Source organism: Phaethon aethereus, assembly GCF_964289735.1.
Source record: "Phaethon aethereus genome assembly, chromosome: 2".
Classification (NCBI taxonomy): Eukaryota; Metazoa; Chordata; class Aves; order Phaethontiformes; family Phaethontidae; genus Phaethon; species Phaethon aethereus.
Genome location: NC_138582.1, coordinates 143,664,952 through 143,677,450, shown reverse-complemented (window position 1 = coordinate 143,677,450; position 12,499 = coordinate 143,664,952). Strand labels below are relative to the sequence as shown.

Here is a 12,499-nt window from a genome sequence, read left to right as displayed (position 1 = left end):
TATTTGTTTTGAACAGAAGACATAATCAAGCTCCAGCTATATAATTTGTGGCTAATCTCAATATAACCTAACAATAGTTTTACAGATAACTACTCTAGGATTATCATTGCTGGCTTACAAAAACTTAGACCTTAGCAGGTGAATTTAATTCTGTATTCTGGCAGCTTTTAGAAAATAAAGATACGCTAGTCAAAAAGCATTTAATGTGTTTCAAAAAGGTCAGTTTCTAAAAGACTCTTCTTCAATTCACAACATATCATTAACCATTTGCCTGCCTGATCAGCCTGTTTTGCTGTCAGACATTCCCCTCCTGGATACCTGGGAGAGATGCTGGAGCAGTACATTCTTTATCTGCTTTCTGTGAAGCACTGCACTTCACAAAAAAGGTGATCCTACATGTCTGAATAAAGACGCACACCTGTGCTTTTCTCGCCACATTACATCAAATTTAATTAATCTAGCAGTATGCAATAAGACGCAGTGTTAACATCTTTTTTCACTATTTGCACCGATTTTTAATCAAAGAGAAGTAGTAATAATTCAAACAGCACTAATATGGCTGGGAAGTCTTCCAAACTTTTTTTTTATATATTTATAAGGATGTCATAAGGACAGTTGGTGGAGCAAGAATTAACAGTTTCAAGACTGGTTATCTGTCCCATTCATTGCAATCACAGCCACCTAAAATATTAACAGTAAAAATGCCAAAAATGCGGAAAGGCTAAGGAGACAAGACAGGCTGATACGAAAATCTGCAACATCTACTGAAAACAAGAGGCTATTTGGACACTACTTGACTGAGAAGTTGTGTGAGAACCAAAATTGTCTCACCTTCTCGGCTTCCACAGCAAATATTTCGGTGTGACTATGCCCTACCTAAAACCAAATGAAGCGCTAACTGATGGCAAGCCCCAGATCTTTCAAAAAGCCTACATCTAAATTCAGTAAACTCAACTGATGGTGCTTGCGAAGGAACACAAACTGTCAGGCGTAAGAAAGCCTGCTGTGGCGACAAGAACAGTCTATCCCACAGCCAGGAAATGTGGAGAGTAAAGAAATGTGTTACTTAAGAATGGAAACACATTTTTTAATAACTACAGCAATCACAAGTTGCAATAGTACTACTTATTACAATAAACTCAGTTGCAATAGCACTATTTATTACAATAAACTCAGATTAGATAAGTTTTCCAAATATGATATCTGGGTTTAAAAAAACCCAGAATGACATCTCCCATAACAGTTGTCCCCAGTGCTTGTTCCCAAAAGGATATAAACCACCCTTCAGCTCTGGTCTAAAGCCTTTGAGATTGGGTCTCCTGCTGAAGGGATGGGCAAAGTACCAATGTTACTTATGTTAACATGGGCTGGTAGGGAGCAAGAGAGTCGTAAAGGCAACAGAGTAAGCTAAAACACAAATGCATGAAACCTCTTTGTGGCTAGGCTTTTCATTTTTACCTTTATACATTTTAATATGGATAATTCATAAAATGCCATAGTGCTTAACAATTCACATGTGTATCAATAATTCAAAAACTACTAAGCTAAGAAAAAAAAGATTAACGCATCGCATGCAAGGTTCCATCAGTTTCACCACTAAGGGCACTCCCCTTTACTCTCCCACATTTCTAAAGGGAGAAAAAAACCTGAGAGTTGGGATTTACCAGCTGCCTGCCTCCTACAGGCTAAGACTGCAGTCATCTTCTGTGTGTGGTGTGGAGTTAGAATTGATCAGCACTGCTTGAAAAACATGCAGGGACCAGCTAGGCTAATCAAGGCAAATACAACCATAAACTTGCCTAAAACAGGACGCAGTTATTCCTTCTACAGCAAAGTTGTTCACATTTGAATACATAAATAAGCCAATCAGAGACACATCTTTTAAAAAACAAAAACAACAGAACACTAAACCATTTGCAAGGGCAGTCTGATTTTTTATTTCTGCTTCCATGGAAAATTCACATCAAAGTTTTCCTTTTAAAAATGCTCCTATCAGTCTGGTTACCAGGCTATATAGAGAAAATGGGACAAAAGACTTTCCAAGAGTTTAGTATAAACATTTAAGAGAAAAATGGTGAGCAAGTTTTCTTGGTGTTTCAACTCCATTTTTTACTTTCCCTCTTCTGAACATTTAAACTGACTGCTGCCCACTGGTATTTAAATACCTAGTGGGTACATAAGTTGACCAATTAGTTCTATGACAATCTCACAATTTTGCCTGTGCAAAACTTACGGTTACGTGCCCATGGCTACGTTCTTGCGCCATGCCTCTTACGTTTAGGGAAAAAGCCCTAGCACCTCTGCGGTTATCCCATTATGAGCCAGGCAGGACGGGTTGTTAACAAACGAACCACCTGATCCACAGAAAACAGCACAGACCTCATTTTGGTCTCCTTTGTCTTCTGAGCAGTGGAAAATGCAACAATATCTATAAATGCAAGGCAGTAAGTAGTCCTACGGTTGTCATACAAGACAGCCCTTTGGAGGTTTACAGCTTAAGGTATTTCTATGCTCAGCATTACATTTGAGCATGCCATCCACATAACTCTTTATGCTGCTTTGCTGTGAACCATATTACGGAACTGATCTAATTTAAAGCAAACGAAAACAATTTTTATATATAAATATTAAAAAAAAGTTGTGCTACTTTTTGCCAAGTCAGTTACACACTCTAACTCACGCCAGCACTATTACATTACCATAGTATTGCTACCGAATGTTTAGTATTATGCAAATTGAATCACAGCTTCACAGTTACCACTGGCTTTTAAAAAAGCAGTGACCCGGCAGTTCAGGAAACAAACAGGCACCTCTCCACACCAACCCAACCAACGAAACTGCTACATGAGTTCAGCCCTGGCATCGGAACAAAGGAACAATCAGCCCAGTATCAGGAAGGCAAAACAGGCAAAGAAACAGTCCCAGAGGCCTGCTCCAGCCTAGCCTAGGTCTCCAAAAAAGAACCAGTAACCTCCTAAAACTATGGAAGTAGTGATGATACTAAGATTTAGAAATTATTTTTAAAAGGTTTGGCTGTTTGGGCACAAGTCTGCCAATCTCAGTGCGCTCCCTACAAATAAAACGAGTGATTGTGTGTTTGCAAACTCCACTTTGCTCAGCCTCTGAGGATCATTAGCACGCTCCACTATCTCAGTCACAGCATGATGCAAAAACCAATACATCTACAAGAAGAAAGGCACATGCAATTTAAGTTTTTTAGGATTCAGAAGTTCCACCAAGGTGCACATCCAGAACCATCACAGCCCTGTCTGAACACATACAGACATTTCAGACATGCTGACCAGGCCTCCCTGCTCCAGCCCAGCAACCACGCATGCAACACACTTCATGTATGCTGGCAGAACCGTATTAAGCATCAAGCACAAAAACCCTCAGAAACCATGGCAGGAGGACATATCATTCATGCAAAATGCACAAATTCCGCTGGCAATAGAGAATCCAAATCTCCCCCCCACCCAGCTGGGTGCCCTAATTGCTAGCAACTGAATTGGGTTCTGGCCCACTCCCCCGTCCCCCCAGTCCTTGTGCTGCTAACTATGCAGTGTCCCTGCCTGAAATAAAGATGAAAGCCTGGCTGTTTGAAGATCCTCCTTGGGACATCCCTATGTTTTCATTTGCCACTGGCTGACTTAGATGCTCCCTAGTCAGCATGATGGCTGTTGCGATACCTGTTCCTGGACACCTCAGACATGTTTCCTAATTCTACTTCCAAAGCCAAATGGCTAAAAGTTAGGCATGGAGATGTTGATCTAGAGGACATTCTTAGCCTAAATTCCAGGCTCTGGTTTTCACATAGAATCTCAGAATCATAGAACCATTTAGGTTAAAAAAGACCTTTAAGATCATCAAGTCCAACCATTAACCGCAAAGCCCACTGCTAGACCATGTCCCTAAGCACCACATCTACACATCCTTTAAATATCTCCAGGGATGGCAACTCAACCACTTCCCTCAGCAGCCTGTTCCAACGCTTGACAACCCTTTCAGTGAAGAAATTTTTCATAATGTCCAATCTAAACTTTCCCTGGCGCAACTTGAGGCGTTTCCTCTTGTCCTATCACTTATTACTTGGGAAAAGAGACCAATACCCACCTTGCTACAACCTCCTTTCAGGTAGTTGTAAAGAGTGAGAAGGTCTCTTCTGAGTCGACTTTCCTCCAGGCTAAATAACCCCAGTTCCCTCAGCCGCTCCTCACCAGCTTCACCCACCTCTCTAGACCCTTCACATAGCCAAGAGTAAGCCAGTGAGTAAGGCCGATCTTCAAGGAGACCCAAAGAGTGACCTTACTGGTCAGCATAGAAACAGTTCTGGCAGGCTGCCTAGGCATGCAAGACATCAGAAGCATATGAATCCAGCAGCTGAGGTTAGGCACCTCACAAGTGTCCAACAAGAGGAGTTTGGTCAGGCTTGCAACAAGGTCTATTTCTTCTGTTTCTTCTCTAAATGTATGTAGTTTGGTGTACATGCATGCACTTTTCTCTCAAATGTTTCTTTTTCTACCTCTTTAGAGAAAATGCCAGCAACCCACTCCTTATGAGCAATTTCATCCTTTAACACACTGGATTTTGTGCAGGCCGAGTAACATTTTTGGTAAAGAACATAATTGCAATTGCACGTTTCTAAGGTATTGTAAATAGCATGAAATTATTTTAAAATGTTATGAAAAGTGCATTTGCAGTGTTCCTTTAAGTGTTTTAACAAAGCTTCAGTTGAAATTGCTTTATTCCAAAGCAATCGAAGATAGAGTATTTTTATAAGGACCTCTTTATCTCCCTGAAAATGACTGAGATACAGATACTTTCCAGAAAGAGAATGCACCAGAAAATATGCAACCTTATGTTTTACTAGCCCTAGTTACCTAGCACCATAAAACATCAGCTGCTCTGTTTCTGAAGATTACGTGGTAGCTGAAGAAAAACAGCATGATTAGCAGAGTCATAGTAGTGCCCAGAGGCCTTATGCAAGTTTAGGTTTGGTGCCATACAAACATACAAGCTCTATTCAGTACAGTCAAGCCATTCTGTAGCCAAAGCAGCTGCAATTCCACAGATCAAAAGCAAAAACAAAGCTAAAATTAATCAGCACATTCATGCCATCTCCCAGGATATACAGTATCACATACCTCCTTGTCATACTCCTTGGACAACATAGATAAATAAAATAGATATTGGCCTAAACAAGCTGGTCAGAAGACACATTGTTATCATTCAGGGCTGCATGCTTGTCTACTTTACAGGATCAGGAGGAGTGCCTTTAATGTATCATTTGAAGCACACTTTGAAGAGCTTCTCTAACCTCCTGGGACAAAAAGCTGCATGGAAAGAGGAATTAATTTCCCAATGTGGTAAGATCCAGGTAACTTTAAATACGTCTCAGCAGACATCACAACAGACGATATGCACGTAAGGATGTACACATAACTGTTGGGTCCAGTAACACTCTCCCAGAGCTACACATGAAGGGAGCTCACCCTGCAATTGCCCTTACAGGGACATCATAAAGGAAAACAAAAAGTTTCAAAAACTTGTTAAAACCCCTGGCAGTTGCAACATGCGATCCCATCAGTACCTCTTTAACATATTAAAGACATAAATCAACCTCTTTCACTACCTCCTCTCACTGCCACCTTGCTCTGATAAAGAAAGGGGGGTAAAAATAGTAGTACAAAGAAACAGATAAACTCAACTAAGACAAAAAAAACAGTGGAATAAAGCTCCTTTTCAGGGTAACTCGGCGTTCACTGCAGAAAGGAGCTGTATGGACTTTTTCTGCAAGAGAGTCGCTCTGTCAGTGCCTTCCCTGGTGTTATTCTTGCCAGTGGGCCCTGTAACTCGCTGTGCGCCTTGTGGGATTAGGATTCAAGCAGTCCCCTATGGGTAAACGTCATGAGCAAAGACTTGTGCAGTAAAAGAAATCAAATTAAACTAAATACATAAGTAATGGCAGGGAGGACAGGGAAGGGGATTAAATTATTTGCTTCCTCCTCTGTTTCAGTCGCAGTCATCATGCATGCTACTGTGTACTTAGAACAGGTCTGAAGTTATCAGCATTCATACAAATCTAGTATACCTTTATCAGGCAAATTCTGGTCTCTTAAGGAGCCAAGATGCAGCAATAAGTTCTGAACAGCATAAATACATGTTTTTTCTGAGGGGGAAAGTGGAGAGAAGAGTCGCATGATACAGAAGGTGTTTAGGAATTAACAACACTTATGCACTGTTCCAAAATGCAACTACATATCAGCAAGCACCACCGGACCTGTACAGACTAGCAATAGGACTTTCCACGTGGATCTTACATGGTGCTATCACATCCAAAAAAATTACCATGGTGCCATTAAGTGTCATGACACTATTAAGTCTACAGTACACAAACTCAGTGATGCTTCAGGGAAATAGAGATTCCTCTCTCGTTACTCACCAACCACTTTTCCCCCACAATTTTGATCTCATCAAGTGGCTGGAGCCTGTCCGTAAGGGACTCCACTCCTTTCACGGACATAGTAGCCCATCATGATGCTAGGATTCCTCATGGGTTCCCTTCTGGGGGCCCACTGAATCCACATGTAATGCAATGCAATTCTTCTCTTCCATTTCACTGGAGGAAGGGAAGAATGGCATCATTAAGGGCAAGAAGAGTGAATTCAGTCTGTTCCCAGGCACATTCCACCCTACTGCTAGCACAGGGGAGAGGAGCACGGGAGAAGGACTGAATGAAGAGGCACAATGAAACAATGTATGATGAACAATGGGACACGCTGGGTATGCATGACAGCAAAATAATTGACGTGGCATGGTTGCACCAGCATCTAATAGTTTTGGCATTGCTTGGAATCACGTTCATTTTGAATTGCATTGCCATGGTTTCTGTACTTCAGCCATTGCTTATACAGACCTCATTAATTCACATTGCCCAGTGCAGGCATTGGATCATTTCTGCACACAAAAAGGCGCAAAGAACCAGAGCCAGCAGCATCAATCCTTCACAGAACTCCAGTTAATTTGGTCAAGATGATGCATCTTGCAAGACTGGGGTGTTCAGTGGGAAATGTCTGACTATATTAACACCAAGACATAGAAGGAGACTGTGATAGGGACTAACTATTTTTAATATGAGAAGGTTAGGACTTTGAAAGTCAATAGGGCAGTAACTGGAAAGAACATATAACTCCACTGACACAGCTTCCACCATAAACAGTTCCAGAAAAACACAAGAAGAAGGAGAATAAAAAATTGTTAAATATATGAAAACTGCATAACAAATTTTCTTTACCTTGCATTAGAAACATCCCAAATATTGTCATGTAAGTAAAGTCTCTTTGTGTTACCTTATTGATATATTTCTGACAATCAGGCACTTGCTCTTCAAAAGACTTACATGTGCACTTAAAATTAAGCATGCAAGTAGTCCCACCAGCTACTGATGTAAGGTTCATGCCTTCACTTGAACAGTCAGTTTACAACTAGCTTGTTTAGCATGTGATATTTCCGTTCACTTTGTTCATAGGACAATAATTTAAAAATAACTTATACCTTTCGGGTAATAGAGGCAATCAGTATGTGTCCAATGGATAAAAGTTCACACACGCACAAAAACCAGTTACATTAGAAAGAGAGATATACACCACAGTATTTAAAAATCATCTCCTATATTAGTACTATGCAGTTCAATACAAGCATCAAAATTTATTCACATGCTATCCACATCAGAGATGAAGTTTAATGGTGTAAAGTGCTTCCATACTAAGTCCACTGTTTTTACACAGTTTCTGAGCTTAATTTATCTACTGAAATTATTCAAGCCTGGAATTTACATTAATGCAATTTTAACTACTTTGAATGTAGCTTAGTGGTTACAAAATACAAAGTTTAAAAATATTATATATACTAGCTCCCATTATAAATACCAGTTTCTGATCTGAAGTTGAACAAAGCAGCACAGCGGCAAAGGCAAAATTAGCTATGGAAAGAAGTCTCAACTGAGAAGTACCTTAGAACTTCGCACTGAAAATAAGTTTATATTTTACCAAGCAGTAGGACTTTAAAAAGACAGCAAGTCACACTTCGCACATGCATGAGACAACAGCTATGCCCAGAACTGTGTAGCAAACCAAGGGTAGCTTACATTCACTCAACAGGCACAGTTAATTTTGCTGTGAAATACACACCAGGTGAATGGCAAGGGGCATTAGCTAGACTATGTAACTTCTCTTTAGGTATCTGGCTAAAGGGCAGAAAAAACATTGTGATTGCATTGTTAAACACTCAAAATTAAGAAATAAAGTATGATACACTATATAAAATGACATTATTGCTCTGTACATGCATTACCATAAAGACTTTCCACATTGCCTGTTTTCTGGGCAACTGAGAAAAAGAAGTGGTTACCTATGATGGTAATTTAGTTACCAAGGGGGTAAAAATCTACTGGAACATCTCATCTGCAGTTTTTACTAGCAATTTGTGCAAATATAATTTACAGTGCAGTTTTCACAAACCACTTTCAGAAACGTTTTCAAAGATTAAGAAAAGACACTGATGTGCAATATACATTGTTTAAAATGTTGTATATATTGTAAGACACTAAGTAACATACAACAAAGAAAATTAAATGGCACTGTAAGGGACATTAAAGATTCCATGCATAAAGTTTTGCCCATTTCTTAATACCTGAGTGCTTTAACTATGCAGTCTTAACAGTATCCCATTTGGGTTTTCCTTTTGACAGACTGAATTCCTAGAGTCTGCTTAAAATGTCAACATTTTAAATCTTGCAAGTGAAGAACAATTACATTCATTCCCAAAGACTCATACGCCTAAAAAGGTATAATTAAAAAATTAAAGGAAGCGGTCATGCAGGATACTGGCAAGGAAAAGGTACTGAAGGGATTTTAGAAAAATCATTCAACTCACCAGTCCATTGTTTGGCTGAGGTGAAAAAGGCAAACATTACTGAGATGCATCAGTGAGGAAGTTAGCACACAACTCAAGGCCCATGCCTGCAAGCACATGTGAATAACTTCAGGCCCCGAAACTCTTTACACGGCAAAGTTATTCATATATGTGCTTGCAGGACCTGAGCTCAAATGTTACCGTTAAAGAGTATAAAACGCTACTTACATTTTGCCACTGACTTCAATAAAAATAGAAATTCATCTGTGTTTAACAGCAACTATTTCAGCTCAAGAAGATAAAAACCCTCCAAGTCTCACAAGGTAACTTAATAATTAATCCATTCTAACTGCTCCCAGCTCTACTTTTTTTTTTTTTAAAAAACATAAGTCTCAAAACACATTCAAACCTGCAGAAGCTATGCAAGGGCTGTAAACCCTGCAGTACAAACTGCTGTATCTCTGTCTTGCAATGCACCAAGGATGCTTACGACACCAGCCATTATTCTCTTTATCAGGTATCTCTCTGCCAAGCCTGATGTAATCAGACACATAAGATATTCAATTCAGTTTCTCCTTGAGTCTTTCCAAGGTATGTTTGTAAATATTTTGGTGATCTGAACTGTATAATAAACCAAAAGAGAAAAGATTCCATGCAAACGTGTAGCATGGAGCACACATGTATGCCTGATTAGTCAAACACTAACTACACATGCAACATTTTTTAAGTATATGTGAGCAACATGGATTCAAACAGATTGCCAATTAACAAGTGCTTCTTGGAGAGGAGAAGATAAGTAGGTGGTTGATAAATTCAGTGAATGGAAGACTTTTAAGTCTTTTAACACCAACAGTTTGCTAAGCGTAGCTGATATGCTGTGCATATGGGCCAGTGGACAATCATTAAAAAAAAAAAAAAAAAGATAGACAAGACATTTAAGATTTACAAATAATAAACTTAAGATTCCGGGATGACTGCTTTGTATACCATAGTAAAGAGGAATCACTTCTTGCCCAATCCATTAAAACAGTACATGTTTCATATAATCCAAGTTCTTAGTGAGGAAGGTGGTCAAGGAGCAGCTCTGTCATGGACTTACTGAAATACAACTTGCAACTCCTGACAAACCACCTGAGCACATGTGCTGCTTTGCGCTGTTTGGAGAAGTTTTGTTTTCTGATGTTTTCTTGATATAAGTTTCATCACTGACTTCAACAAAAGCAGGATGTGGCCCAATTTTTTTTTGAAGTCTGAGTATTCAAAAAAGAAACTTAATGAAAGCCTAGTAGTAAGTTTTGAAAGACCAACACTACATATCATTTTATCTGCCATTAGATGTGGAATACCTATTTTTTATATGACCTTTATCCAGCTCATGGCTTTTTTTTTCCCCTGGGATGGAAGTGTGTTATTAAACAATTGATAAAAGTATTTCCATTTATTTATCCTTCTGAAACAGCACAAAAGCCTACCTAGCAGGTATCAATCTGACAGGAGAGCACTGAGAAGTGAAACTGGCTGGAAATTATACTCAAGTGTGAAAACAGAAGGTAAAAACAGATATATGGAGAAAATGGGAGAAAAAACAAAAAAGGACTATCACGGTAAGGCCTGTAAGCGGGGCAGGGCCAACATCAGTGCCCACCCTGGGCATGGCGAGCCCCGCGAGGTCCTGACCTCCCAGCCACTGTCCCAAGGACCCACTGCATCCTCTTGTCCAAAAATATGCGCAATATATAACATGTATGTATGTATATTTTTATGCACCTATATATTGTGTAAGTATGCGTATGGCGGGGTGCTTGCGGAGGCACAGCTAGGCCTAACAGCGCTCGGCGGAGCCGCGGCCGGGCCGGGGCGCGGGTGCCCGGCGGGGCAGCGCGCGGGCGCCGGCGGCAGGCCGGCCGCACCGGTGAGGGCCGCACCGAGCCGCGGCGGCGCCGGCACGGCGGGACCAGCTGCCTCTCACCACCCCGGCGGCGGGAAGCGGCCGCGCAGTGTCATGCAGATGGTGCATTACAAGCAGAGAGCAGGCCCGCTCCCCGGGGCCGGCAGGTGGGGATCCCCCGCCGCGCCGCCGCCGCACCCGCCGGCACCGAGCCCCGCCGGCCGGGAGGGCCGGCCCCGCCGCGGGCGCTCGGCGGCCCCGCAGCCCGCCCCCTCCTCCTCTGGGGCCGGCGGCGAGGGGCCGCGGAGCCGCGAGGAGGAGGAGGCGCCACCCGCCGAGTGTCGCCAAGGACAGGCCCGAGGTCAAACCCGGCCGCCGCCCGCCTCCCGCCGCGGCCCCTTCCCCGCCGCCAACGGCCGCGCTGGCGCGCGCCGACAGCCCGCCGCCCGCGCCGCCGCCGCCCGCGCCGCCTCCCCGCCCGCCGCCAGCGGTGACTTACCTTGGCAGCCATGCTGTGACCGGCGCGGCCACCCCCTTCCCGTCCCTTCCCGTCCTCCCCTCCCCTCCCTTCCGACCGCGGCAGGCAGCTTCCCCGCCTGCGCACCAGCCCGCCAGCGCCGGCCGTCACCGCTCTCCCAGGCACGGACGGGGCGCTCGGCGCCGCCAGCCCATTGGCTGCACCCCGCCCGGCCCGGCTGCACCCGCGTGATCGCCCGGCCCGGCCCGGCCCGGCCCGGCCCCGCGGGGACAGCGGGGTCCGCGCTGGGCGAGGCAAGGCGGCGGGCGAGGCGGCCTCAGGCACCGGCGGGCTGCGGGCGTTTCGGGGCGGGCAACCGACTCACCCCTGTGAGGGTCCGGTTTACCTCACGTTTTCTCCTCAGTTTACGGCTGGTGGCCTAGCAGCCTCCGAATCGCCTCAGAGGGACTCCGGGCTCCGAGGGGCCCTGCAGCCCCTCCGGCCGCTGGAGAGAGTCCCGAGTGACCATGTCACCAATTGGTGACCTGTGCTGTTAACCCAAGAAAACGCCTCCAGCGTGTTCACAGGATGCCGGGGTGAGAAGCGGAAGGATGCCGAATGCCTTCACAAGCACTGTGGCAGCCATGCCAGCATTGCTTCTCTCAGCAAACCCCACTCTCCTGTCCAGAGCTGTTTTCTTCCCCTGCTCTTTGAGGGATGTTTCATCCAGTTGCTGTAACCCAAGGCTTCATTCTCAGATGTCCCAAGAACCAAGCCATGTTTTCAACCACATTTTGTTACTGCCTTTTTAGGTCCTAAGTCTGCCTGCACATGACACATAAGCACCCCCACTAGAGTCCACAGCTGTACCCAGGATGACCACAAGTATGGCACACTCGGCCTCGCAGACAGTTTGCAGACTGTCTACAGACAGCCTGTCTGGGCACGTTTGGCCACATACCATTTGGCATGCAGGCCCGTGGCTGCGACCAGGGCAATCGCCAGCCCTGCTGATGCCCGCTCTGGCTGGCTTCGGGGCTTCTGGCTCCTGGGGGGATTTTAGGCTGACCTGAGGTTGGTAGTGCAGATGGGGAACTTGTCACGTGCGTGTAAGTAAAGGTTGCTTCTAAGCATAGCTCGGGGGTGAGGTTTTGCATTTGTAATGGTGTCTCAAGTTAGTCATAGCTTTGAGCTGGATCTACCAGCACGTTCCCTAACGCGAGTTTCGTAAAGATACTAAA

The 12,499-nt window shown here is 43.8% G+C and overlaps 1 protein-coding gene across 1 annotated transcript in view; it reads right to left on the bottom strand.

Annotated features, from left to right (window-relative positions):
- Positions 1-12,499, bottom strand: part of SLC25A13 (solute carrier family 25 member 13) — a gene marked incomplete at both ends in the record, with an annotated part of 189,792 nt that overhangs the window by 91,365 nt on the left and 85,928 nt on the right. Inside the window, one exon of the mRNA XM_081996506.1 lies at positions 11,301-11,610. Within this exon, the coding sequence (XP_081852632.1) occupies positions 11,301-11,610 (310 nt within the window). The remainder of the gene's footprint in view (positions 1-11,300; positions 11,611-12,499) is intronic.